Source organism: Taeniopygia guttata, chromosome 3 (genome assembly GCF_048771995.1).
Source record: "Taeniopygia guttata chromosome 3, bTaeGut7.mat, whole genome shotgun sequence".
In the NCBI taxonomy this organism is placed as follows: Eukaryota; Metazoa; Chordata; class Aves; order Passeriformes; family Estrildidae; genus Taeniopygia; species Taeniopygia guttata.
Window position 1 is genome coordinate 21,750,584 of NC_133027.1, and position 27,477 is coordinate 21,778,060.

Below are 27,477 nucleotides of genomic sequence, written 5' to 3' on the forward strand. Positions count from 1 at the left end.
TTTCAGTTCAAACTAAATCTTTATTCATATGGAAAATACTACTATTTTTTTTTTGCAAATGATGCTAATAAATAAAAATACTCAGAAAGGACTTTGCTCAGAGCTAAGTGACTAGTAACAGCCACACAAAGCTTTTAATTCCCGTTAAAACCACGCCAACAATCATGCAGATTGGCTACGAGAAAGCAATATAAACTATATTTTATTTTGTGCAATCTTATCATACCATCTTAATGCTACCTTCTTCTAAAACATTTCACATAGATTGTAATGCAATTTCAAAACATATTAACAGACATATTCTACACTTATTCCACATATGGAGCTGTGTATAGCTTAAGCTCATTATGTTTAATGTAGTTAAGCATCTAACAAAGGTAAAAGATGAAAGGACCCCATTCTGAAAATTCAGACACATTTATAAACATGAGAGAAGAAAAGCTCACACAAGTGAGTTCTCAACAGACAAATACATTATTAAAGCATAACAATAAATTATATTAAATTTAATAATGTTGATCCTTAAAATGGTTATTTCTGAGGAAATACCACTTAAACAACACACCAAAAACTAGGAGTGAAACTGGAATTTTACCTATCTCAATTTCCCACTTCTGTTTTATAATACGCTTCATATTTGTGAGCATATTCTTTATCATACATCTAAAAACAAATTGAAAAAGGTTGCAGTTAAGCTGTGCATCAAACACATCATCAAGGTGAGAAACAGGCACTTGACAGTATAATGTGCAAGGCAAAACCCTTACTGGTCACAGTATAAATAGTTTCTTCAGAGATGAAATTAAAAGTTCTCAGTCCATCTTTGAGAATATTAAGGGCTGCTAACAGATCATTTTCTGTTCTTTCAGATCAGTACCAACAATCAAATTAAATACTAGCTCATGCCTTAGAGGGTATTCCATAAACTAAAAAAATGCAGCATACTTTACCCAAGAATACTAATTCTTTCCTATAATTAACCTCAGCATACATACTTGCCCAAGGCAGAAAGAGTTTACTCACAGACTAAACAATGCAATATAAATGCTAACCTTTTCTCCCCTATTAATACTTTTTAATATCTAATGCAAATTTTACAAGTATATTTGCCAGTTGTAAGTTTCTGTTTTGTAGCACAACGCATCACCATTCTTTTTGGTAAACTTAAGGACAATGTCTTTTAGCATCCTATCAATATTAGGAAAAAAACCCCAACCTACCAAAACCACTTTGCTACAGTTTCCCTCCTGGCACATCTCAGCAGGAATCTCCAAAGAATAGCTATGCAGGAACTGCAAGCCAGGAAACTACACATGAATTGGAGAAGAAAGAGAGAGCTAAGGGAGAAGTAATGTGGCAGTAACAGAAACAAGCTTAGAAAAAAATTGCATGCATCCCTTTTCATCAGCATAAGCTTCTTGCAAATATATGTTTACAAGACATCTGTTATATATCAAGGTCTATACTTTCTTGTAAAAATGCTGATTTTCTCTGACATGCTAGCTTCATCTTCTGACTGCACTGGCCATATTGCTAGACAGTCAAGTTTCAGTTCTGTTACACCAATTTAACAACCTGGAGAGAAAAGGCCTACTGCTCATTTCTAATGAAACTTTTGGTTTGATTTTTATTCATGAAGGTTAAAGTAGTTTTTGTGTGGGTCATATAAACAAAACAGAAACTAACTTTGGATCTGACAACAGCTGCACCACTAGTGAGACAATATGCTAAAAAGAGGCACTTTTATTAGTCATATATACATTTCAAATCTCAAGTTTAACATTTCACCTTCTTTTATCAAAAAATTAAGTATCAGTAGCTAATAAGATGGAACTTTTCAACAAAAATGCTTCAGAAGTTGTGTGCATGCACATACTTGCAATGGCTCAGTTACTCAGCTACCCTGAAAATGCTGGAATATAATTCAATCATTGCTTATGCAGTAGGAAGGAAGGAAAAACACAGTCAAAACCAAAAAATTGATTGTAGAACAAAGATCAGCTGGTGTAAAACAATGAAAACATATGCCCTTCCATAATAAGCTACTTATTCCTATAGCCAGATTCTATATTCCTCCAGAATACCGAGATCATCTCACACTCTACTCAATGCTGTTTTCCAAATTTTCAATAATTTCTATTTTCAGCATAACATGCATCTTAAAAACCGAGAACCTTAGCTTTGTCAAAAGAAGTTCAATATTAAAAAAAAAAGCAAACAAACCAAACAAAAATAAAACAAAAAAACAACAACCAAAAAATCCACAGGGAAAAAAAATCCAAAACACAAAAAGACCCCAACTCTGGAAGACCCATTTGACCTGGCTGTTGGTGACAATCCTGTAATGGAAGGAATTACATCAGAATAGTATTTTCCCATGTCACACAGAGGACAGCACAATGTGACACTAAGCATCTTGTATGCACAAGCTGAAGCATAAGCTGAGGCTGAAGATTTGGAAAAGAGTACTAAGTACAAGCACTCTCCCTGCAAGTGACAGATTGGTATTCTTAGTTAAAAAGGGACAGCATCAAAACTAAAATTTTGAATGGCCCTCAAATACCAGAAAAGGAGCAGGACCTCAAGCTAGTGGCAGTTCCTTCATAAGGCAGTCAAATTTACAACCAGTGTATACATTCACTAAGGAATTACGCTTTTTTTTTTGGTAAAACCAACAATCTGACATACTGCAGAGTCTGAATGTGAAATATAGGCACAAAATAGATTCTCTACTATTTTTCAGTATGGAAAACATAGCTATCAACAATGTAATAAGAAAATTTACTATCAGGTGAGCAAAAATTTGTAACAATCTGAATAAAACAAAGTACTGTATAAAGGTGCAATATTGAGCGGATTTGATTTTGGTTTAAACATGTGAGTAAATCATAGAACTGTTCTCTTCTTAAGTATAAAGTATTTCACCAGTGTTACCAGTATCATTCTAGTTCTTCCCAGTTGTCAGTAAGGTTACCTTTGCTTTGACGTCTAATACTAACCAGCTTTCCAGCTGATTTGATACTCCACCTGGAACTGTTTCCTGAGCTGGCCAGGTTTGTGTATTTTGTGGAGCCTTTGGTTTCATCTTCCCAGCCTGACCAGGCTGTATAGTCACTTAAAGGAGTTGCTGCATCACTGGTAGAGTCAGCAGTGGTAATCTGTGGTGGTTCCCATCCCTCAATCTCATCTGGTTTCCTAGATGGAACATTCTGCTTTATCACCAAACTGTCCCAAAAACCTGGCTTCTTTTCAGACTTCATCTCTTCCTTTAATTTTAGGTTTGTTCTAGAAAATAACAATGATGTCATGATTAATTCCTTCATTTAAGAATGTATGTAGCAGTTATTAATAAACACTTAATTAAATTATGTTTCACAGAAAGGAGTGCTAATCACTGTCAGCCTGTGGCAGCACATCAGTTGCTGTCAGCTTCAGGAAAAATGCCCTCACATACATAAACCTAAACACAGCAGAATGTCCCAATGATAAATCAGAAGAGGACCGAGTATGGTCATCTTCTATTACAAGAGAACTGACACACCACCTTCCCCACCCCATTCCTGTGGGAGGAACTCCACAGAGCTGCCTTTGGAAGTGTACGAAGTATTTTAGAATGCATTTGAACAAATTAAAGACTCTGACCAAAAAAAACCCAAAACAAAACCAAATTTTAAAAAACCTAGGACTACAATAGTAGAAAGAATATGAAAATGTTCTAACACCAGCTTTAACACTCACTATATTACTCAGTTTCATACACCTGCTACCACTTACCAGTTAAACCGTATACCTTAAAATAGTTGATGTACACAGTATTAGGACTTTAAAAATACCAGACTTTTAAATTAATATTTTCATAACGATCCACACAAAGTGATAATAGCTGTTTTGTATTTCTGGTAAGAACTCTCAAAATGCTCCTCCCAAACTCAAAACATAACTGGAACTTCTCTCTCAGAGATTTGAAAGGCTAATCATATTATTACTTTTCTTATCCCCTTAAGAATCTTCATCTTCATTTTGCGTGAAAATATTTAAATTACAGAATGTCAAATATTTATGAATAACTTTATATGAAGGATTATGTATATAATCAAATAATGGGCCACAAGGAAAGGTTGAACACCAGGGTTGAAAGACACAACCTTTAGCGTTCAATGAGCTAAAAAGCAAATCGAAAACATTATCTGTAGTAGCATATCAATTCCTTAGCCACAAATACACCCACCATTGAATCTCTTTTAAATACTTATATTAAAAAAACTTTGTTCCATTAATGAAAGCTTAGCTCTATCATATTTCAACAGAAGCAAGTCAACCAATACCTTTAAAAATCACTTTTCCTTTACTGGATTTTGAATTCATGATGCCTCAGAATTTTCATCTTGCTAAAACTAGCCACAGACTCCAAACACTTTTTTTGTATTTTGTAAACAGCACACGTAAAAGTTGCATGGGTCTTTAAAAGTAAAAATCATGGTATATAATTAAAGAAAAATATCCTGAACTTAAAAAACAGGGAGTTCTCATAGTAATACCAAAAAAACTTTCTACATTGGTGGTAATTCTGTTATCATACTTCTGCTCTCTTCACTGTATTACTTGATTCTTATATTCAGCATCAATTGCAAAGCATTGTTACAGGAGCCTAGCATCTTAAAAACACCCATAAGATTGCACAGGGTTAGTATACGAGAACTTTTGGGAAGTTTTATGGAAGAGGCTCAAATGGAAATAAAATATATGGATTTATATCCTAAATTGTTTATTTATACACATACACTCCCTATATACATATATGTGGTGCTGCATCCTGAAACACATTTATTTCAAAGTAAACTGGAGACAAAGCCTGCTACAGCAAGTCTTATCAAAGCTAATATTGGGCAGGAATCATTGGTATATTTGGTTTGTAGCAAGGCAGTGAGGTAGCACATGTAAGTAAAGCCTACAGATAGTCATAACAGGAAGATGGTCTGTCCTGGAAGCGTGTTCTGTCCAGGGAGCCGCCCTCACCATACCAGCACACAACTGTGCCAAAACACAGCTCAGTGCCAGCAGGGAAGACTTGCAGATCCTAGTACAGCTACTCCACTTAACCTTTCTAGGTGTAGCAAGACTTCAAAAGAGAGAGCAAGGCATGTAAAAAAGGGAATTTGTAAACTCAACCATAATTAATCCCTAAGAGGAAAGCGGAAGTGTGAGAATGACCCTATTACTCACAAGCCTTTGCTACTTTTCCATGGCAAAAAAATTATTACACAGTTTAATTCCTTTTTCTTCCTGACAAACCTAAAAATGTTTAAAACATCATCTGTCCTTTTCTAATACAGCATGCATGCCTTATTAATTGTAAGCTTAATGTATATATACTTTGCACAACTATTTTCTGTATTTTAATAACAGATAGACCAAATGGCTTTACTCACCCTTTGGATTTTGGAGACTTGCATCCTGCTAGCAATTGCTGTTCATCATCTTTATTGAACATAGACGTCACTTCCTTCCAGCCCCGGAAACTTGCACCTTGAACCTACAGAGAGAAGTAAATCCCCATCAGTGTGGGTGACAGACTGACAAGCACAGAGTGGGGCTGCCACTGCTGTGTCCCTGCAAGTGGTGCCGCTGGCAGTGAGTGACTCCAAAGAGCTGCAGAGGATGGCCATGCCTGGGAAAAGAGCTCTCCCTTGCTGAGAAAACAATACAAACCCTTGGTGGTTTTGTGATGTCATTGAGAACAGCTGGGCTCCATCTTAATGTAGCACAGCAAGAAGGGAATCTAGGCAGATTTAGAGACACTCTAAAGGGCTTCAGTAGACATGAAATGAAACAAACTGTCATGTTGAAAGAGTCAACAGACAGGACAGCCACATACATTATGAAACTCTATGGATTTTACCTGCTTTAGGCATACTGTCCCTCTCTGTAACACCAAACTACAGCTTCCTGCCCTGCAAGCAAGAAGGGCAAGAGCACTGGCTCCCCAGTGCAATGTATGATGTGGCACTGCTGCACTACAGAGTGTTCTCTAAGTTTGCTGTGACCATTAAGCATACAGCATCAATTACTTTTATAACTTCATTAAAGGTTTGATTCTCCCTCCCTCAAGGCAAAATAACTAGGTATAGGATATTTTTACTTTGATAGCATGCTTACAAAAACACACACGTGTCTGCTCAGCACAGAATAGGAAGGTTGCTGCTCTATTTCACAGGATCCAGTAAGAATGGCAGTGATAGTCTGTCAGTGTTACTTCCTGTATTAAAAAATATGATGCATTAAGAATATAATAATCAAAACAAAACCACAGCTGTCAAGAAAAGCAGGAGTTTTTGGCAAGGACATGTAGTAATAAGACAAGGGGGAATGGCCTTAAGAGGAGTGAGGGTAGGTTTGGATTAAATATTAGTAAGAAATTCTTTACTTTGATGGTGGTGAGGCACTGGAACTGGCTGGCCAGAGAAGTTGTGGATGCTTCATCCCTGTAATTGTTCAAGACCAGGTTGGATGAGACTATCAGCAATAATGTCTAGTGAAAGGTGTCCATGTCCATGGTAAGAGGGTTGGAACTAGATGATCTTTAAGGTCTTGCCCAACCCAAACCATTCTATGACTCTATCATCTGTTATCGTACTAAAATTCTATTATTTCAGGCCTTTTTGGGAAGGAACCTTTGTTACCAAGGCAGAAACACAGCTACAAGCTGTACTTAAAAACTCTTTTTCCCTTTAAACTGGATGATGCAATTCACAGATAAGCTGTCTTATTTCAAAAATGATGTTTCATCAAGTCATTTCCACCTAATAAATTTGCAGATTATGAAAACATAAAACAACCTTGTTACTAGTTTTCAGATAGCAATTTAAGACCTAGAAGAGGCTTAATTTAAATTATTTGTGCCTTTAAAGAACAACATTTCATTAATGAAATGCTTGGAGGGAAGCCTTTATACACATACATTCAATGTAACAAAAAGGATATACCTGTACATACACCTTCTTTAATCTAGAACATCATACATACTTTGCCAATGCAGTCCCAACCTTTGCTGCACTGTCTGGATACCCAAGCAATCCTCCAACCAAAAAAACCCCAAATAAACAAACAAACAAACAAAAAAAAAAAACCCAGAAGCTTTCCATACTTTTTAACTTCAGATTGTTTATATTTTATTTAATTTGTCCAATCCTGATTCACAGCTATCTTTAAGAACAATAATTAGAAAATTTCTATTCATTGAAAAGTAGATAGCATGTGCATGTCTTTGGATAAACTTTTACAAGCTCTGCACTCTTTCTACCTGTATGTAAATCATTGTCTATGTACGCATTGTACCATTCCTTCCATATTTTCATGTCCATGGCATTTGGTAGGTATATACAAGGCTAATAACCAGATTGTAACTGATTTATTCTTCTCTTAACTAGTCCTTAGGAGAAATGTACACTAGACATTTAAATACACTTCCACTACTTACTTATTTGGGGTTTCCAAAGGAAACACTGTCAGGATAATCTGCATAAGAACACCAATGTCCAAGTAAACCGTATTTTGCCAATATGTAATATAACTCATGGTGCAAAGTCTACTACATATTGAACAGACTAGGATGAAAGAAACCAGGAAGGGCAAGAGTAAAACCAGAACCTCTGCCTACCATGCCTAAGCCTCCTCTTCTACGCCTGCCTGCACCGGCACCAATCTCCTGAAGCATCTTTTCAGTGCACAGACCTGGAGGGAACAGCTCACTCTTGATTGTCAGTGGTAGCATACTCCTGAATTTAAACCTTAGTGAAGGAAGAGGTCAGATACACATCTCACACTTCCAGAAGCTTTTTCTGTAACTACTGAACTGTTTTTAAGGCAACAGTCTTGTTTTTTGATTTCTGCAGTCATATAGCTGACACATAACAAAGAAATTCCTCAGAACAGCCTGCTGTATTTTCATGTTTCTTTGCAGAGTTCTTTAACAAACTGACAAGTTCAGCTGGAACATTACAACTGTATCAGCTGGTAGGTACAGCTCAGGAAAGAGATCTTGAAGTCACCATTCCCTTGAACCATCAGTTTGAATGCAGCAACTGTATAGCCAAAACGTGCTGGGAACCATCACAAGATGAATTAGACAAATTCAGACAGGAGATCCATATATGATTTAAAGGGGTGCCTTTAAATATATACCACAAGACAAAACTCTTGATGTTACGGGAAGAGGCCGTAGACACCAGCCATGTTATGCTCTCCCTGAACACCATCTCCTTTTGCCACAGTCACAGCTTGCCAGAATCTAAATCAGTTGGGACCCACTTACAGCCTCACAGAGCACCTGGAGAAAGACCCATATCCCAGAACAATTCGCTTCCTTGCAATGGATGTCAAAGGAAGGTCAGTAAGTAAAAACAACACTTCAGTAAACTGACTCCTCACCACACTGGAGACTTGTTTTATGTAAAACTATTAAAGTTATGCAAAGTATGAAAACACAGTAGTGATGTGGTCTTATAGCATCAATCTACTGGCAGAAGCTCTGTATTTCATTTTTAGTATGTAAGTCTCTACACAAAAGTACTACTCCTAAATTTTTCTAGGAGGTTTATAAATGTAACTGACCTGATTATATTCTCAAATCTTTAAACTACTTTTCCCTATGCCATTGGAAAAAATAAATAATTCAACATCCAGAATTCACAGAAATTCCATCCTTCACAGCTGGAAAGGACCTCTGGAGACCATCTAGTCTAACCCCACTGCTCCAAGCAGGGTCACCCTCAGCAGATTGCTACGGATCATGGACAGCCAAGTTTTTAATACCTCCACAGCTGGAGAATCCACAACCTCCCCAGAAAACTGTTCCTAGGCTTGAACATCCTCATGGTGAAAATATTTTTTCCTATTTTTAAATTATATTTCTTCTATTTCAGTTTATCTTGCCTATTCACTGACCATACTAAGAACAGTCAGGCTCCATCTTCTTCACGCTCTCTCTGCTGCTGGTGTACAAGCAGAAACCTTTCTTGCTGCTTGCCAGATTTCACTCAAGGTGAGTTTAATCCTTCCTAACCCCATCCCCGCATACTCAAAGAGCATATCTATACTCCCCTCAGCTCACTTGACCCTGCTTCTACCTCTAGAATGCACTAGTCTCCTTTATGTTTAAGGTTTTTCAGGAATATCACATTCATGCCTATTGCCACCTCTACTTCTTTCTCTGCCTGTTGGCTTGGGCTTGAGCTTGGAGTAGGTGATCTTTGAAAATCAAAGCTGACTGATAGAACTAGGTGTACACTCAAAACCAGGATTAAAAAAATTCAGCAAAATGGTCATGGGACAGCTAAAAAAAAAGGGAGACTACTATTAAGGAAGAGGGCACTGTTACTGACTAGAACTGCAACATCAGATGTTAGAATTCTAGGACCACACTGGATGCTGCAGTCTACTATTTTTCAAAAATGTCAAGGAGAAACAAAGCAGGAACTTCTGAAGAAGCCATTTCAGTATTCTCTGAAGTAGAAATGCAGGCTGGTCTGATAGCTGTTTGACTATGACAGCAATTAAAAATTTTTTTTCTCCTGTATCTTCCACTTTAGGTTGGGAAAACCTGTGCAGCAATGTCCTGTGCAATCACCTAAAAGAATCAGTAAAAAGTGAAATTCAACATACATATTAATCCATCAACTGGCAAACTATTGAGAAGCCATCAGCTGGTTTGTTCCAGCTGGTATCTTAAGAGCTCAAGATGAGAGCACAGATTCTTTTCCTTTAATTCCTTCTAGCTTGTGAAGTACTTTTTTTTCCACCCTGAGAAAGCTGCCATTTAATCAGTGTGTCATCTGAAAGTGGGAGTACAGACAGTCCCTCCTAGAACATCATGCAAAGGATGTGGTCTGTATCCCTGGTCAAGCTGTCTGCCATTTCTCCTGCTCGTTCCTCTCCCCTCTGCTTTGCCAGTGCTCCAGTATCAGTACCCATCTGTCAGACAGATCCCGAGAGAGAGGGGATCACAAGGTGGCAGATCTGCTTTATCAGATACTGCTGCTGAAAAGGGTCAACCCAGGCCACTGCCTGCTCACTGATACTGCCTTCCTTATGCTACAGTTTTGTACCTGTGTGATGCTGTGGAAAACAGCTTCAACTACTTAAGCCAACAGAAATTTAACTCCCTCATTTTTTGCATTCTTTCAGGTTAGTGCTAAGAATCAGTTCATCAAAGATAAAGCATTTGGAATTTAGGGGCAACAGCAGCTTTTTTGTAGCAGCAACTATTGTAACATCTGAAGCACCCTCTAAAAATTGAAGTAATCTATCAGCTTTCTGCCATAATCAGAGCTTTGTACCTACATTATGGCTCCCCTCAAACCCCTAAGCTCCACTCCAGTCTCAACCTTCATAGTAATAATTCAGCTGTTACCCGTATTGATTCAAGTAAATTAATTGTATAAAAATTGTATGCATTGACCACAATTTTTCTTAAAACAGGGAACAAATGTCTACTGATAGTTAACTTTATAAAATGCCCCAGAATGGGTCAGGATCTCTTAAACTGGAGGTCTCCTACAAAACTGATAGGTATTGTTACCAAAAATTACTTTAAGGACACCATTTTTCACCACATCAACAAACTCTGATGTTTACATGACTATCGTCCCATAATAGATAAACAGGCAAATGAACAATCAAAGAATCTACTGGGAAACAGTAAAGCATCACTAGGAAGACTTTTAAGTTAATTTTACTATCAAAGGTAAACAGTTGATAATTGGAGCCCTGCTAGAGGGCAAGAAGGTTCATGAAATACTAGGGTAAAAGGCAACAAACCAGGAATACTAACAGCTGGGTACAAACTAAAGTAGTTCAGTACTAAAAGCAAATTTCAAAAGTTCATTGCACCCAAAAAAGTATGCAGATACAGATGGATATATGCTAAGAGGAAGATGGTGTAAATTTAACTGCAAACAGGTAAACTTGTGCATCAGATGGATGTGGTTAATACAGGTTAACAACTTATAATGGGAGAGATAAAAAAGCACAGACGTTAATCAAGTCAAAGGAAAATAACAAGCTTTGTGTCACAGAGTTATAGGTACAAGACAAGCAGTTTACAAAGCAAGAGATTCAAGTATGTTTGAATTTACCCTGACTGCATTAGGAGTGGTTACGAGTACTTTCAGAATGTTCCTGTTAGACTCTTCTACTCCCTGACTGCCAGGTCAGCAGGGTTCTGGAGCACAGAAATCACTCTCTGTGGGCTAGAACAAGCCACATGATAGAGTCTTAGCAAGCAAAATGAGCAATTACAGGGCATTCTTGCTGTATACCTGCAGTGAGAACTAGCACTTCCAATACCATTGTGTAGTTAAGCAACTAATCCCTAAAAAGGCACTGCTCAGCATGTATGAAATGAGATTTCCAGAAACTCATATTTGGACCATGTTTCACCCAACCTTCATAATTATTTTCACAGAGGATTGACAACTGGTGAATTAAAATTCTCCAGTTAAGCACAGGCACTTCACAAAACACTTGCAGACTTTTTATAAAGATAAACAAAAATAATGGATTTTCCTCTTGACTTGACTGAGAAGAAATAATTGTTTGTTCCACAGTTTCCCTCACTCCTCCCCTAAAAAAATGACGCTAAAATAGAAAGCTGGAGATATAATTTTCCATATAAGTACATTAAAGTTCAATAAAGTTATAACTAAGTGTTTAACTGTTAAAAAATGCCAATCACCTTTAATTAAAGAAGCATTCTTTCCACATGACAAGAAACCTCTTCAAAACGTGTGAGAAGACAGATAACCAAAATTTAAAAACCAACTCCCCTCCAAATTTGTCTCACAGATATTAAAGCATTGGTGGTGGTGGGAATTTTCTCAAGCTGGCCAGCTTCTGATGCACAAACTAATGGTTCTTGCTGTGTACCAATACCCTTGAATCCTTCTCAGTGGGGCTGTTCTCAACCCATCCTGTACTTGTGTCTGGGACTGCCACAACTCAGCTGCAGGATCTGGCACTTTGCCTTGTTGAACTTTATGAAGTTATGAAGCTCACACAGGCCCACCTCTGTCTTTCCAAGGTCCCTCTGGATGGCATCCCTTCCCTCCATCTTGCTGACAGTATCACACAATTTGGTGCCATCCACAAACTTGCAGAGGGTGCACCCCATGCCACTGTCCATGGATGACAGTGAACAGGCCTGGTCCCACCCCCGACCCCTCAGGAATGTCACTTGTCACTGGCCTCCACTTGGACATCAATCCACTGATTGTAATTTTTTGCATGTGACCATGCAGCCAATTTCTCATCTACTGAATGATCCATCTGTCAAATCCACATCTCTCCAGTCTAAAGACATAGACATGGTGCAAATTCTTTTCACAAGTCCACATAGATGACATCAATCGCTCTTTCCTCATTCACCAATGCTGTAACATTGCTGTAGAAGGTCATCAAATTTGTCAGGCTTGATTTGTCCTTAGTGAAGCCATGTTGGCTGTCACCAATTCCCTCCTTATTTTTTATTAGCCTTAGTTTCCAAGAAGACTGGCTTCATGACCATGCCTGGAACAGAGATAAGACTGAATGGTCTGCAACTCCCTGGTCTTCTTTATAACCTTTTTCGAAAATGGGAGGAATGTTTTCCATTTTCCAGTCAGTGCAAACTCCACCAGATTACCATAACTTCTCAAGTATGCCGGATAGTGGCTTAGCCACTTCTCCACCAGCTGCCTCAGGACCTACAAATGTATCTCACCAGGTTCCATGCATTTGTGTACATTAAGGGTCTTGATTCATTTTGTTTCTCAAAACTTTGTCTCTTTTCAAAATCTGGCCTGAAAACAACTACAGATTAAGTTTCTACTATACTTTTAATTCAGAAGCTGAGCATGGCAGTGAGACCCCCAAAGATTGAGTTTTTCTGAGGCCAAATCATAGAATCATTTAAGTTGGAAAAGACTTCTGAGATCATCAAGTCCAACCTGTGACCAAACACCAGGTGGTTAACCAGATCATGGCACTGAGTGCCATATCCAGTGGTTCCTTGAACAACTCTAGGAGTGGTGACTCCACAACTTCTCTGGCCAGTCCATCTCAATGCTAATCATTCATTCACTGAAGAAATTCCCCTTGATGTCCAAACTGAACCTCCCCTGTGCATCTTGAGGCCATTTCCTCTTGTCCTGTTACTGGCTAACTGGGAGAAGAGGCTGACCACTACAACTTCCATTCAAGTAGTTGTAAAGATCTCCCGTGAGCCTCCTTTTCTCCAAGCCAAACACTCCCATCTCCCTCAGTCACTCCTCATAGGACTTACTCTCTAATTCACACATCCAGGCAGAGTTTGCACACAGGTTCCAGATTTCTGCATTTTGCAGACTACCACTGGAGCACTCATGGTTCCTCACTTTGAGATGTCATGAAGCTTTTTAGACACCTATACTTGCCTTTTAAGAGAGCTGTGATGTGAGAACTAGAAAAATTCAGAACTGCAGTCAGCCTGTCCTCAGTGCTCAGTGGGCAGCTTCCTGCAAGAACAGGATCCAAGACCATTTTCCAAGCTCCAGTTGCAGCCTTGAAGACTAGCTCCTACTTTTAGACCTCCAAACCTAGGTCAAAGACTTTTCTCCACAATGGGCATCAACACTATCTTAAAACTCACGCTTTAAGAGATCAGGAAGGCTGTCTCCCCAAGGAGTACACACACTATTCATCTCCTACCTTCTTCTTCAAAAATTCTGTTGCTCATCACTATATTGTTGCAACGTGTAGACTATTTTATTCATGACATGTCTACTGGAAAGGCCACACATGCAATTATTCAGCCTTTCATTAACATATTAAAATTTTAGAACTTCTGGAACATCACTGTACTGACAGCTTCTATGACAACTGAACAACCAAATAAAATACAAATTGCTTTTAGAAAGAGAAGATGAGAAGGATAAGGTGCTTTCTTGAGAATACATTTTTAAGACAAGAGGGTTTTACTTTAAAAGACAAAAACACTGCAGTGGTTTATCTAGTGACATTTCTGGTTTTTTAAGTAAGAACACACACTTAGTAAGCCTTCCTGAATGACTAAGAAAGGGGCAAAAAAAGTTTCAATAGAAAATAGATTAGTTTTATTATTATCTCCCTAAACATTTATCATCTGGTATAAAATATATGGTAATTTATGTTTTCATAAAAAAGAATATATTTCTTCAAAAGGGTAGAAAAAAGGTATAGTACAATCTGACTTCTATTTTCAAGGAAAACCATGCTGCATCTGAAGTAGAACAAAAAGAAGTAACAGAGACAGATGTTCACTTTATCCATATTAATGTAAAGTATCCCATTACACTAATGAACATATTTTAAAATACTTCTCTTTATACCTATGGAATTTCAAAACAAGCTCTAGCTTATCATAATAACTTCCACTTCTTTCATCTTCTACTAATGTACTTTAAGAACATTAAAGAAGATTCTTGGACACATATCAAGGTAAAAAAAAATTAACTTGCATGCCTACTTCTCTTTCCTGAAAGAGATACAAAATAAAATCCTTAACCTCTTGTGGTCCAAGAGCAAGTGGACATATAATGGAATAAGCAACCCTAAACTTTTCTACTTTTCATGTTTTTATTTCCAGTTGCAGCTCGAATTTACTGCTTCTTTAGACTTCTGCAGTTCCTGTGGCTTAATATTTTCATCTTGGGCTTTAATAGCCATCATTGGTAGGAAAAAAAAAAAAATCAGGATGCCTTCCCCTCCTCATTAATGAAAGCAAATAAGGCAGCTTTCCAACTGATCCTGCACTACCAATATTACTTCAGTGAGAAGCCCATGACCAAGGATTATACATAATTATAAAATCATCAATGAACTATATAAAATCCTTAATCACCTGTCCATGAAAAGCTGGAAACTTTTTAATATACAGACTGAAATATATATATGTGATATTAAATATTACGTTTTCAAAGAACAGGTATTTACCTTTGTTGCAAGATGTGACACAGAAGATGAAACTTCATCATGAAGAAACTGGTCTTTATTCTCAAAAGAAGGATAAAGATAAAAAAGGCCCATAGTCAGTTTTGGTTTGACAATTAGCACTGACACATTTCAGACTATTCACAAATGCTTTTATTATATTCGGCACATCATAAAAGAAAATTGACAAAACACTATTACAACACAAAACTATGTGAACACCACTACTAAAATATAAATCTACACTTAGAATTATGAAAAATCAAACCCTTACAGAACCAAAACCCCATACCACAAAGGGAGAAACACCCTTGCATCATAAAAAAACACCAATGAGTTTGATTTTATCTTAATAGTAGTATCTTAACTTTTTTGGATCTGCACTGAGTTTCTAAATACTGTACTCGATGATGGTTTATGCATTGTCTGCGGGCTGGGGGGAGAGGAATGTCCCAGGATTTTTATCTCCTTCCCATTAAAAAGCCCTACATCTCCTTAACTCAAATAAAGACTTTCCTCCACATTTCTTTCCCCTCCATGCACAACTGTAGATTTCAGAAGAAAACTAGAGTGCTAAATGCCTATGAAGGCTATTCAGTAGGGAAGCATTTCTGTCCATCTCTGAATTAAACTGCTATGCTTGTATAGGGCTCTCCTGCTACCATCAGCGCTCTCTTCAAGACACGGCAAGTAAGATAATTGCTGGGAGTACTTTAGAGGTCAAAGATAAAGGAAGTGGGACACAGAATTCAGGAAATCTGAAATTTTCAATTCCTTCACTCCGTATTTCCATGAGAAAAATGTTACCTTTCTTTTCCTCTACATATGACTACAAATAGAAACAGTCCCAATTACAAAGCCAGAACAGCTACATATGACCAAAAATATTTAACCCCAGTTTCAGGAAAAAAAAAAAAAAAACAGAACTAAAACAGAAAAGTGGAAAATGTCTTTGAAGCAGGAGTCTCACAAAATCTCCATTATTCACTCTGGTACATATTTTGATTACATCAGCCAGTTACAGTTACTGTTTCAAAAATCAAATTTATCAACTCCTTCTTTTTCAGTTAATGTAAATGCTGAGGAGTTGATATGCACTCCACATACACCTATCTCAAGACACCTAAAACACTCATTATCGTGGCTCCTGTGCATTGCCAAAGGCCTCCTTCTCTTTGCTAACAGCATGAGAAAGAGGTGAGAAAACCAGCACAAAAGTATTATGTATTTCTAGTCATGTGGGGACTCAGATGTATCAGCTTCATTTTGACAGACCAGCTTCAAATCCCATGCATTTTTTAAATATATTTATTTATGTTTCTTTATATATATTTATTTACATCCTAATGTTTCCACTTACTTTACAGGCATTAGTTTATATTATACAAGGGACAAGGATAGAACATTCCAGGAATAGAGTAGTGGAAGACCATTGCTCTATACTTCAGTAGTATTTGTATGTTGGAATAGAATGAGCTGTAGATAGCCAGATTTACTTGCTGGGGTAGAACACAAAGTCAGGAACTCATATTATCATTCAAAATGAGACTATTGCTTCCTGTGGATTGCAACAAGTTATTTAACTTCCGAATTCAGTTAGCTGTCTAACACAGAAGGATTGTAGATATGATACCAAAAACGTTAAGATTTGTGTAGCTCTCTCAAATTAAATTCAACTACTTCCACTCCTTTTGGCTTTTTTATTTCTCTACTTTAAAGAGAATCATTGACCGTGTTTTAAATGGAAAAGCTCACACACAGCATTCTGAATACATCTCTTTCCCCCCAACACTCTCAGCTCTCAAACTTTTGGATGAGGTTGCAAAGTCTTAAACTTAACACTATGGAGTCTCTGCTAGGACATGGCATGAACTAGAGAATACATCACGTGTTTTATCCGATTTTTTCCCAAGAACAAAAAGAAATCAACAAGAACTAGGAAATCTCCAAGGGGAGATATGTTAAGAGAAGAAATTCTCAGACATCCAGAGCTGGCAGAACTATCATTTCAACAACAAACAATACTACCTCCAGAACAAACAAGACACTGTTAGTACCTTTGAAAGAAATAACACCTCCCATTTCAATTATTCCAGCTCTCCAAGTCTCTTAGGAAGGAAAATGAAAATATGAAAATGTATAGAGACATCATGTTCTAGAAGAGAGAAAAGCTGGAGTGTGAGCCTCTAGCAAGGCTGAGCACAAGGAAGTGAGAGTGCAAGGCATTTTCACAATGAAAGTTTTTAGGAGAAAACCTCAAGATGCAAAGAGCACCATAAAATGCAAGAGAGTCAGCATAATAAAATATGAATACCATTGTCAACAAAAGATGTAATTAACAATAAATAGTAGACAAAAAGGGCTATTTATTTGCTTCTTTTAAAAAGGGACAACGTAAGACTGTGTTGCTGTATTAATACAGTGTTACTACTCATGGTTACATGAAGTGGTACCTCCTAAGAATGAGACACACGTTTGCAGCAACTATACTCATGCAACCCAGGCTGATGGTAAGTGGACAACACAAAGTTTAAAGAGATTAAATCCAAAGACTGAAATTCATTAAACCCTCAAGAAAAACTGGTGAGAATCCAATCCCTAAAATACATTTTTTGGGGGCAGAAAACCAATAAAGTATTTATAGTATCATTTTAAATACACTGCTGAAGAAAAAGGAGACTTGGATAACAGCAGAGTGCTTGTGGTGGGATCCATATACCCCATGCTTCGTTCAAAAACAGCCTGTAGGTTTGAATTCAGTAATCTCCAACAGACTAGATTCGAAAATGTTTTGTGGAAAATCCATCCTTAGGGAAAGCAGACGGAAGTAGACTAATGCCACACAGCAAGAACAGAGTGGGAGAGGAGCAGGTATAGGGGTGGCCTACATGGCAGGGAAGGACCTGTGCACCCTGCAGGAGAGATGGGCTTTGTATTAAAAAAAAATACAGAGGAAAAGAGCAGAGGGAGGGAGGGGACCTGTGCCACCACTGAGAAGAAATCAGGAGGACAGATGAGACATCACTACAACCCATCTTCCCTTGTTACCCACAGAACAACTTGTATTTTTAAGTGATGCACATTATTACACCCTTCTCGTGATACAACTTCCCTGCTTTTGTTACCATTCTGAGATGAGGGAGTATATGATTTGGTATATCAATTTTATTTTAAGGACAATCTGCTGTGAAGCTACACGTCAAAAAAGCTCATCTTCACTCTATCATGCTGCATAATCATGCATGCATCATAGTGATGCTGAACACTTATAAATTATTTCAGTATGTCTTAGTCTCGTTGGTTTACAGGTATGATAATTCATTGTTTTACTTAGATTTAAAAGAAAAACCTGAACTACATTACAGTATTTAGATATTTCTAGGTAAAAATGCTAACACTAGTGGGAAATGCTGGTCAGCAGCTTGAATAGCCCTCCAGTTCTGGCAGAAGGTTGGTATGCACAGTGTGTTTTCATAAGGAAACAAGTGCCCTTTTGTTGGACATACTGCAAACCATAAGGTACTCAAGGGACTAATTCAACTAGCACACAAACCTTTTTGTACAGAGATCAAAATTGTAATCTGCTTCCCTCAGCTTCCTTTGTGGTAAAGTAATTAATTAGTCTCTTTAGATCATTCACTTTCATAATTCAGTCCAAGATGAAGAATGCTGAACATCAAAGAGTTAAGGGAAATAATAGCATCATTTCATCCTGCATGCCCTTCTTGTGCTCTAGTAAGTAAAATTATATATTATCGATTTTCTCTGCCCAGTTGTAGGGGTTTCCTATCATACAAACACACACACATTAGCTGTGCAAACGTAAGAGTAAACAAGCTATTGTTAAAAGAGTAGGTCCTTTTGGAACAAATTCTCACTCTTCTACTGATTTATAGGATCTCCTCTGCCTATCATCACATCTCATCAAGGACTGAGTGTAATATAAAGTCTAGGTAGCCATGCCTGTAAATGTGAATAAGATTATGTAGCACAAATGTATGATTTAAGGGAAAAAAAATATCCCAAAACAAAGAACACCTGAAGAGATATACTCCAAGGAAGAATTTAAGATAACTTCCAGTACTCCACAAACTCTACTAAATAATTTAGTGATAGGAGAGGGGAAGGGTTAAAAAAAAAATTGAAAAAATCATTCAGGAAATCACAAACCTGAAAGTCAACCTCTGAAGTTGGAAAGATTCCCAAAACACTGATTACAAACCAAACAGTAGAACAACTACATACACACAGCCTGACCAGAAACAACACAGATTGGGAAGAGGAGATCACACAGCCAGATCATCATCTTAAAATACAGCTAACAAAAGAAAATATTTCCTCAGGTTTGAGAAGGATTTTAGTATAATGTAAAATGAAATAAAGAAGACTAAGGTGATTATTAATGCAAAAGTCACTGTGCTTATCCAAGTTTAGAACTGAATCAAACTAATGCAAAATACACTCAAACACTGAGTAAGAAGAAAGTTATCAGTAGAAGACCAGTGGCATTTGGCCTCATTTTTTTTGCTGCACCTGTAATATACACCTGGAAAAATTCAATGCATGGACATACGCTTTCTGAGTCAGGAACTTGAAGCAACAGGGATCAAATGTAAATGTGCACTGAAACAACTCTACTAGTTTCAATATTCCTTTGACACAGCTGAAAAATGAAGCTGAACTCTACCTGAACACCCACACATAACTGAACATGCCTTTAAGGAAAAACAAGGCTTTCAATTTTAACAAACAAAGGCTGCATTACTCAATCACACATCACTTTCTTCTTGGACATGAGGCTATGTGTTCAGCAGAAAAACTCCAGTGCTGAACTGTGAACTGCCTCTGCTCCTTTCTGGCAGAGATATCCTAGACTGAGATGAAGATAATGTGATCAGCCTCGTCCATATTTCATCTACTGCTAGATCTCAATCTTCCATTTGTATGTCCCTAAAGCAATGAGTGAATCAAACCAGCCATCTGGGTAGGTGGTGTAAATTGAAAATTTCCTTTTAATGTCACCAATGAAAAGTATTAACCTAGGCATTTCTAGGCATTCAAAGTCTTGCTTAAGAGTAATTTGGTATTTTAAACTCATTTTTTCTCTTCTATAAACAATACTTTTCCACACCAGATTGCTCCCTACACTAAGGAAAAACATCTTTATTATGCCAATAAACTACCTAAATAGTGACAATAACTCCTATGCTGCAAGTTTCCTCTGCCAGTCTTCAGCAAACCTGAAAATACTTTTGTTGATAAAGAAAAACGAAATGTATAATATAAGTATGTTGAAGAATATACTTTAATTTTGGCATATAGTTTGTAGACAACACTAATTTGGAAACATGTTTTTAAAATGTAATTCTTCAGATCATTTCTAAAAGAACTTATTTCACTCCACTAACTTTAAAAAGTCTGGGTGACTACTTCAGGTACAGGAGAAAACCCAACATATTTAAAAATTCTACCATCTTCTAGGCTCCTGTCTCTCATAACTGCCTACTATTCACCAGACCAACTGAGAGGTGAAAACACAGGGAAACTGGTTCTCATCTTTCAAATAATTTAAATTTATTCAGTATTCATAATAAAGATGATACTCTTCTTTAGCAGCCACAGCTATTAAGAACCTGCTTAGCATTTTCAAACTCTGTTTCATTAAACCACTTCAGTTATTGTTTCACATTCCATTACACTTTAAAACAGAATATCTAAATTATTTCCATATTTTTACTGTCAATTGATATAAATGGACAAGTGTAGCAGAGAAGATTAATTTCAGAATGTAAGTATTTACACAAGAATACTTCTGTAGTTCTGAATTTTATTGGCATTACAAAGAGAAACACTGGAACACCAGGTTCCTATGCTCTGTTTTTACATCAATACACAAGGTTACTCTATTAAGTGTTTACATTACTGTGCATCTCTGTAGTAAGAGGTTATAATACATCTTACTCAGACTTTGCTTCTCTGAAATATTTTTGAAAGAATATTAAAGATTAAACTATTTTAAAGTTCATATGTCATTAAGAATTTAGTTTTACATAATTCATAATATTTCAAATATCCTTCATGAAATGGAAACAGCTGTATTAAGATCAGAAAACGATCTGTCAAAGCGGAAACAAATAAGGTCAGATAATCAATTTTAATTCAATTTCTGTAATAAATCAACTATTCCAGTGAAGTTTTCAATTTTGATGAAATTTCCAGCTGAAAATCTGTCAATTATTTTTAACAACTTATCCATAGCAGAAATTCATATTTGCTGTTTCCTTAACCAGAAAACAAACCAATAGGTGCTAATTCAAAAGACAGTAGCTGACATAAAATTCTTATTCCGCCATGGAATTTGCCATTAAACTACATGTCTCCAATAAAGGTCTTGGATGAGTAATGGCCATATTTTCCTAGTACAGTTTCTGCAAAATGGGCTGAATGCATAATTTTTTGTTACAGTGTTCGGCAGCACATGTACAGCTTCCTTTTGATGTACGTGCAGTGATCACAGACATTTTCCTGGAGCTCCTCACAGAGAACCAGCAGCAAAACTTGTTGGAAATGTACCTTTGATGATGACAGAGCTGAAAGAAGGTCTACCTAGTAAAGTATTCAGCAACTTCCAGTAACTCTACTTATGTTATGGATGTACAAATGTGGCAAATAGTTTGCACAGTCTGGCAAAGAGTTTCTACAAAAGAGAGGAGAACATTATAAACCTACTTTAACAGTAAAGAATTAAAATTATTCATTCGTTCTCAAAACCATTTACATTGTACTTTGTATATTTGTGGTAGGAAGTCCAGCAGTGGCAGGAGAGTATGGCCCCAGAAACCTCACAAGACCCCAAGAAGATGCAACAAATAACTTAGGGAAAGCAGATCTCAAGCAAAGCTGTAGAGGAGGAGATCCTGGTGGGTTTGTGGATCAGTGGGAGTAGGTAATTCTGTGTTAGGCTGGAGGGGAGGAGGGCAGACACAGCTGCTGCTGGCAAAGCCAAGCAATCAGAGCCACTAAAGCAGAACAGGCTCGAGGAAAGATGCAAGTGATAAAAGTTACAAATGGGGGAGAGGAAGGGGATGTATTAAGAAAACTCTTGAAAGTAAAGACAGAGATTTAAATGAAAATTTCCTGAAACAAAAGGAGGCCAGCTAAAGAAATGGAATCTGAAGGATGAGGAGGACTTAAACTTTATGCCATAAGCAACAACATTAATATCAGCAATGGAATTTACAGGAACTAGGGGATAGGAAACCACAACACAGGTATTAGAAACTGCAGAGGAAGTGATCACCATCAGTATGGGAAGTGAGGGTCTGCACAAGAATCTCAGCTGTCTAGACAGCAAGAAAAAATAATAATTGAAAAAAAAAAACAAAGAGAGAGCAGACTTGACTTGGAATTCATGGAGGAAACAACAGTAAAGTCTAGGACACAAATTCTCTTTCACACAATAGATAAAAACCACTGACAACTTGCAGGTTAGAGGCTTGGCTGAAAGAAAAAAATATATAATGATTCTGTCTGTAATAGAAGAACAATCAGACAATATGTGCTTTGTGGACTTTCAAGAGTCAGAATAAGCCAACAGAGAGGGGATAAGAGGTGAGAAACAGATCTGATCCCAGTCAACTGTGTAAAAAATGACAGTATAAATTAAAAAGTGAAGCACCTCAAAAATTAAAAGGATTTAAAAATTAGAAAGCCAAAAGCCCCAAAAGACACTGTCAGCTCAGTAGAGCTCCAGAAAGACTGAGAGAAAGAAACAGGACCCACTCAAGAAGCTGCTGAAAGATTTTATGTGACAAGAAGGAGGAAAAACAAGAAAGGCAGGCCAAGGAAGGCTCAGGAAAGTCTTTGCTGACAGTACCACAATCTAATGTTCAAGAATGATGACAGAATACAGGTGATGGATTTTAGCCAGGAAAATGCCACTGAAATGTCACAAGAACAACTCCAATGAAGAGGAAAAAAACCAGGCTAGCAGAGAGAAGGTATGATGGGATTGTTAGTGTACTGAAGGCAAAGCCTGAGACACACAGAAATGGCTAGAAAGTGAAGGAAAGGCATTAGCTGGATTAACATTTACTACTTTATTTTTTAATTAAAAAAATACCCTTATCCAATGTATTAGTACAACATAAGAAAAGCTACTCAGCTTCCACCTATTTCTGCAGGGCTTGTTTGAGTTCAACTCATTCCAACATGAAAGCCAGTATTAAAATTGTACCAGACACTTAAACATCTTCATTAAAAGAGATAACTAAAATTCTGTATAGACAACCTTCAAACATCCTGAGCAAGTCTAAACAAAATTCAGCACAAAACATGTTTTTGCACATATTCTCTTTGAACGTAACAAAAAATACATCTGGGAAGAACAGATCAAGGCTAAGGTTCTGAAATATTTTTACATGAAAGACAGAGTTTCATTAGATAATATAGGTCAGCCTGACACCCATCCCCTCTCCTAATATATAGATATATTTTACCGTGGAGTTCCATTTTACGTCAGACTTACACGCAATATTGACATAGCATTGACATCTCTGAGAACTGATTACATGGTAGGATTGCATCAAGAAGAACTTAGCACAACTGCCAAAACAATGCCTTCCAGAAATCAAAACCCAGCAGTTTTCCCTTTCCAAAAAAACAACTACAGTTTGAAATATAATGACTATATTCCAAACTGAACGCAAGTTTGGCAGGCACCACTGTACATTTCTAGCATATTTTTAGAGAGACGCACACATTAATTTCATCTTATGTGTGTGTACTATTTATGCATGTCAAGTTACCTTCATGCATTAATTATAACTTAAGTGAATAAAGCACCTTCATTGCATAAATTAAAAATACTTATGCTTCAAAGCGTAAATGAAAATTAACTTCTAAGATAGAGTATAAAAGTGTCTGGTCTAAAAAAACCTCACAATAATCCACACATTTATTTACACGAGTACTGTTTCAAAATTAACTTGTCTTTCTTATCTCAGGAAACAGCTTACTATTTTAAATAGGTGTAAACAATTCAAAGTACTTGAATGTATGCAGAAACTTTTACTAAAAAGTGGCCAGAGGCTGACAGTTCCCTCCCTTGCAATTTTCATGTTCTAAAATTTGTTTTTGTTCTCCCCTGGAACAAAATCAAACCATTCTGTATAACACAAAACCAGAACTGTCAAAACTTTTTTTTAGATCAAACTAGGCTTTTCTATTTAAGAACTATGAACGTCTACAATTTCAAATGTCTGCTTAAGCCAAATCAGGCTTCCATATCTAAATAGGATGATTAAAATTTCTCTGGAGTAACAAAGGGGTTTTTTGTGTTGGGCTTTTTTTTTTTTAACTTATAGTAGACTAATTCTTTGTTGCTGTCTACTGCAATGTCCTAATTATTAGGTTGCACAGTGAGAACTCCTTCACTCTTTCTCAGCTTTGAAGAAACAATATACAGCACCAACATTTCATTATACTGGAATACTTCCAATGTGGTTTGCTTTAATGACATAGATGTGACTACCAATTTCTTGCCTTTGAAGTAAAATGTCTCAGCCTTATTTATAGTATGAATGGTAGAAGCTTAAGGATTCTCTTCCCAATTTCTTACTAAAAATGAAAATAAAGACAAAATATGGTTGTTGAGAAAACAGTGTATCATGAATCAAAGTCAAAACACAATGACTCTCGTTCATCTTCTCTTTTACCAAATGATGTATCAGAAAAGGAAATTAGATCTAACAGTCACCTTCTGCATGAGATCTAAAGCTGGGTTTCTTAATTTACTAAAAAGCACTCACACTAATTATCTAGATTTGGCTCTAACAATAAAAAATCAGGGATGTCCTGGATTCTTCTCATTTGATGAGGTAATCCCTCATTCACAGCAGGCTGTACCATAACAACTTACACACACACTGAGGTAACCCCATGCACAGCTAAGGTACCACAAGAACTGCCTCCACAACTCCTCCAAACTCTCATGGTGTTGCTGTCCTCCAAAGACAGAGGGTTGGCTGACACAGGTCAGGATGCAGCAGCACAGAGTGTAGATCATTACCAAATCCCTCAACACATTACTGGATTTCACTCCTTTACAATCATACTATTGGGAGAAAAAAACAGGATCTGATGAAACATCAAAAATTTCAAATACTAAAAGCAAGATCAGGTACAACAAGCTGAACAAGTACATTTGGTTCCCTTGACACCTGTCCCAGCCATGGTTTATATACACTGTACCTATGGCTGCTCTGATCATGAGAATTACAATGTCAATCAGGTGGTCAGATTTCTATACACTCTGTTCTTCCTTAAAGTGTACACAAACTCCAAAATGACTACTGCTATATTTTGGGCAGGGTGCTGCATTCCTTTCAAAATATTTTGATTTTAACAGGCAAAATAACTATTAGCATATAATCTTCACTCCGGCCTCTGTGCCAAGCTTCACTACAGTTGTGCTAACCTTACTGAATCCTTTATTTTCAAGAATATTTCATTTAGTGACTTAGAAAAATTTATTTTTTCCCCTGCCATCCCTCAACACTAAAATCAGCATCCTAGTTCCACTGGGAGTTGAAAAGGATTTTTCTTAAAATTCACAAAAATGCAAATCCTTTTCACAAGAAACCATTGTCATCACCATTATAACTTCAGACTTCAACTAATGGAACAGAGGCCCATGACAGTAAAAGACAATTGGACTGGACAAAATAAAATAAACAAACTCCAGCCTCTGTTGCTAAAATAGAGGGCTGGGAGAATTGTGTGGAGAGATGTCTGAAGAATCCTCTCCTGACTGGGAGGCTGCGGTCAGGAGCCTCAAAGGGGGCTTGGATCATTAGTGGTAGAGAAGAGGAGCAGTGAAGAGTCAGTGAGATTTACTGGAAGCTTTCGGTGACCTTTGGTGTTCGAGGAGGGTTTCAGGAGGCGAGCAAGTCTATGAGGGCTATGATGGTACAAGCCAGTAGCTTAGCAGAAACTGTGGAAGCGTACACGCACCTGAGCATAGGAACTGTAGGAGGCAGAGGTTAGATGTTGTATGAGAGGTTGGGGGAGATACTTCAGGTCACCTCAAACCCCAGAATCCCCCTTACTCCACTGAAGGGGGTCTCCAAAATGAATGTCCTTTCTTCTTCCACAGGAGGAGATCCTAGTCATCTGTATGACTCCCCATAGCTGCTGCCAAAGAAGTAGCAAGGGCTATGGCTCCACTGTTTACTGTGCAGGGGCAAGGGCAAGGCAAGGCTAAACTGGTGGTTGTGGCTACCCGAAGATAGAGAGAATAACATCTGTCAATGACTGGGAGAGGCTGCTCTTCAGCAGACGCCACACGGTTGACAACTCACAGAAACTCAAGGTGAGGATAATTTATCCAGATACACTCCAGCTCTTTCAGCAAGATAGGCAAGATAAACATGGGGTAGAAAGCTGGGAAAGCTTTAGTACCTTCTTTTGAAAAGAAACCTCACTGTTTTGCAACCACAGGCAACTGCTTATTTCAGAACCTCTCATTCAGTACCTAAAGTAACTCAGTGGCAACAGAAGATCAGCAACTAAGCTGTACTGGGCAGCATAACAGGCTTCTGAGCTGGATGGATACCTATTTGCTACCAAGTTCTTGAAAGCAAGTCAATAAACATTTTTTTAGTTGTTTTCCCTGATACTCAACTGATACCCTTACCTTCAGGTTGCATTTGTTAAGAAAGTCACTGTTGGTATTTAATTTAACACTTAAGAACAAAACCTTTCAAACAAGATTGCAGATATTTAAAGATAGTGAACTACCATTAGTGAAACCGAAGAAAAAAGCAATCCTGCCAAAACATCAGGGCTCTACACAAACGCGTAAATAAAGTTATGTTCTTTAACATCCTTGTTTAATGTATTGTGCTTAACAGATGAGTTGCAGTGCCTCTGCCTAGGGTTGGGAGAGAAAGTACCCTGCGGTAGGAAGCCACTGGAACGAAGAACATCAAGTCCCAGAAGCGCCGGAGGCCGGCTGCTGGAAGGAAAGGCCGGTGGACAGGCCAGTCAGCACCCCAAAAACCGTGCGACAGCCGCACGATCCGCTCAAACACTCCCAGCTCCGAGCAGTGCCAGCCTGCCGGCACATCAGGGAGGGAAAAGTGATTACTCATGCCGCCGGAGAGCAGGGCAGCGGGAGCGGGGCCGAGCCCCGCGACCCCTCCGAGCCGGGCTCCTGCCTACCTGGGGGGCCGCGAAGGCGGCGGCGGGCGGCGGCCCGCGGGGACGCGTCTCCTCCTCCTCGGGCGAGTCGTCCAGCAGAACTTTGCTGCTCTTGTTGAGCTTCCACATGGCGGGCGCGGGGCGGCCGCGCTGCGAGCCGGCAGCGAGCGGCCCGAGGCGGGAGCGGGCGCTGCTCCGCAGCCCCGGCCGGGCCGGCTGCGCTCGGCAGGGCTGTCACCCCGCCGGGGGCTCCCGGCCGGCAGCGAGGGAGGGAGGGAGGGAGCGAGGGAAGGAGGG

At 38.1% G+C, this 27,477-nt stretch overlaps 1 protein-coding gene across 2 annotated transcripts; it reads right to left on the reverse strand.

Moving 5' to 3' along the window:
- TDRP (testis development related protein) lies at nt 1–27,475 on the reverse strand. Of its 2 annotated transcripts, XM_030267270.4 has the most exons (4): nt 27,202–27,475; nt 14,983–15,042; nt 5,430–5,533; nt 1–3,285 (listed from the first exon to the last, which is right to left on the reverse strand). In XM_030267270.4, the coding sequence occupies exons 1-4, from the start codon at nt 27,307–27,309 to the stop codon at nt 2,940–2,942; spliced, it is 618 nt and encodes a 205-aa protein (XP_030123130.4). In that variant the 5' UTR covers nt 27,310–27,475; the 3' UTR covers nt 1–2,939. The 2 variants fall into 2 exon arrangements, with proteins under 2 accessions (XP_030123130.4, XP_012428253.4); XM_012572799.5 differs by lacking the exon at nt 14,983–15,042.
- Nucleotides 27,476–27,477: the final 2 nt, after the last annotated feature.

What these genes read in the sequence shown, in the direction of transcription:
- TDRP (XM_030267270.4), bottom strand. Translation starts at nt 27,309, where the DNA reads ATGTGGAAGCTCAACAAGAGCAGCAAAGTTCTGCTGGACGACTCGCCC. An exon ending in CCGCCTTCGCGGCCCCCCAG is followed by an intron (nt 15,043 to 27,201) that starts GTAGGCAGGAGC and finishes CCTTCTTTTGAG; the next exon opens with AATAAAGACCAGTTTCTTCA. An exon ending in TGTCACATCTTGCAACAAAG is followed by an intron (nt 5,534 to 14,982) that starts GTAAATACCTGT and finishes TTCTCTCTGTAG; the next exon opens with GTTCAAGGTGCAAGTTTCCG.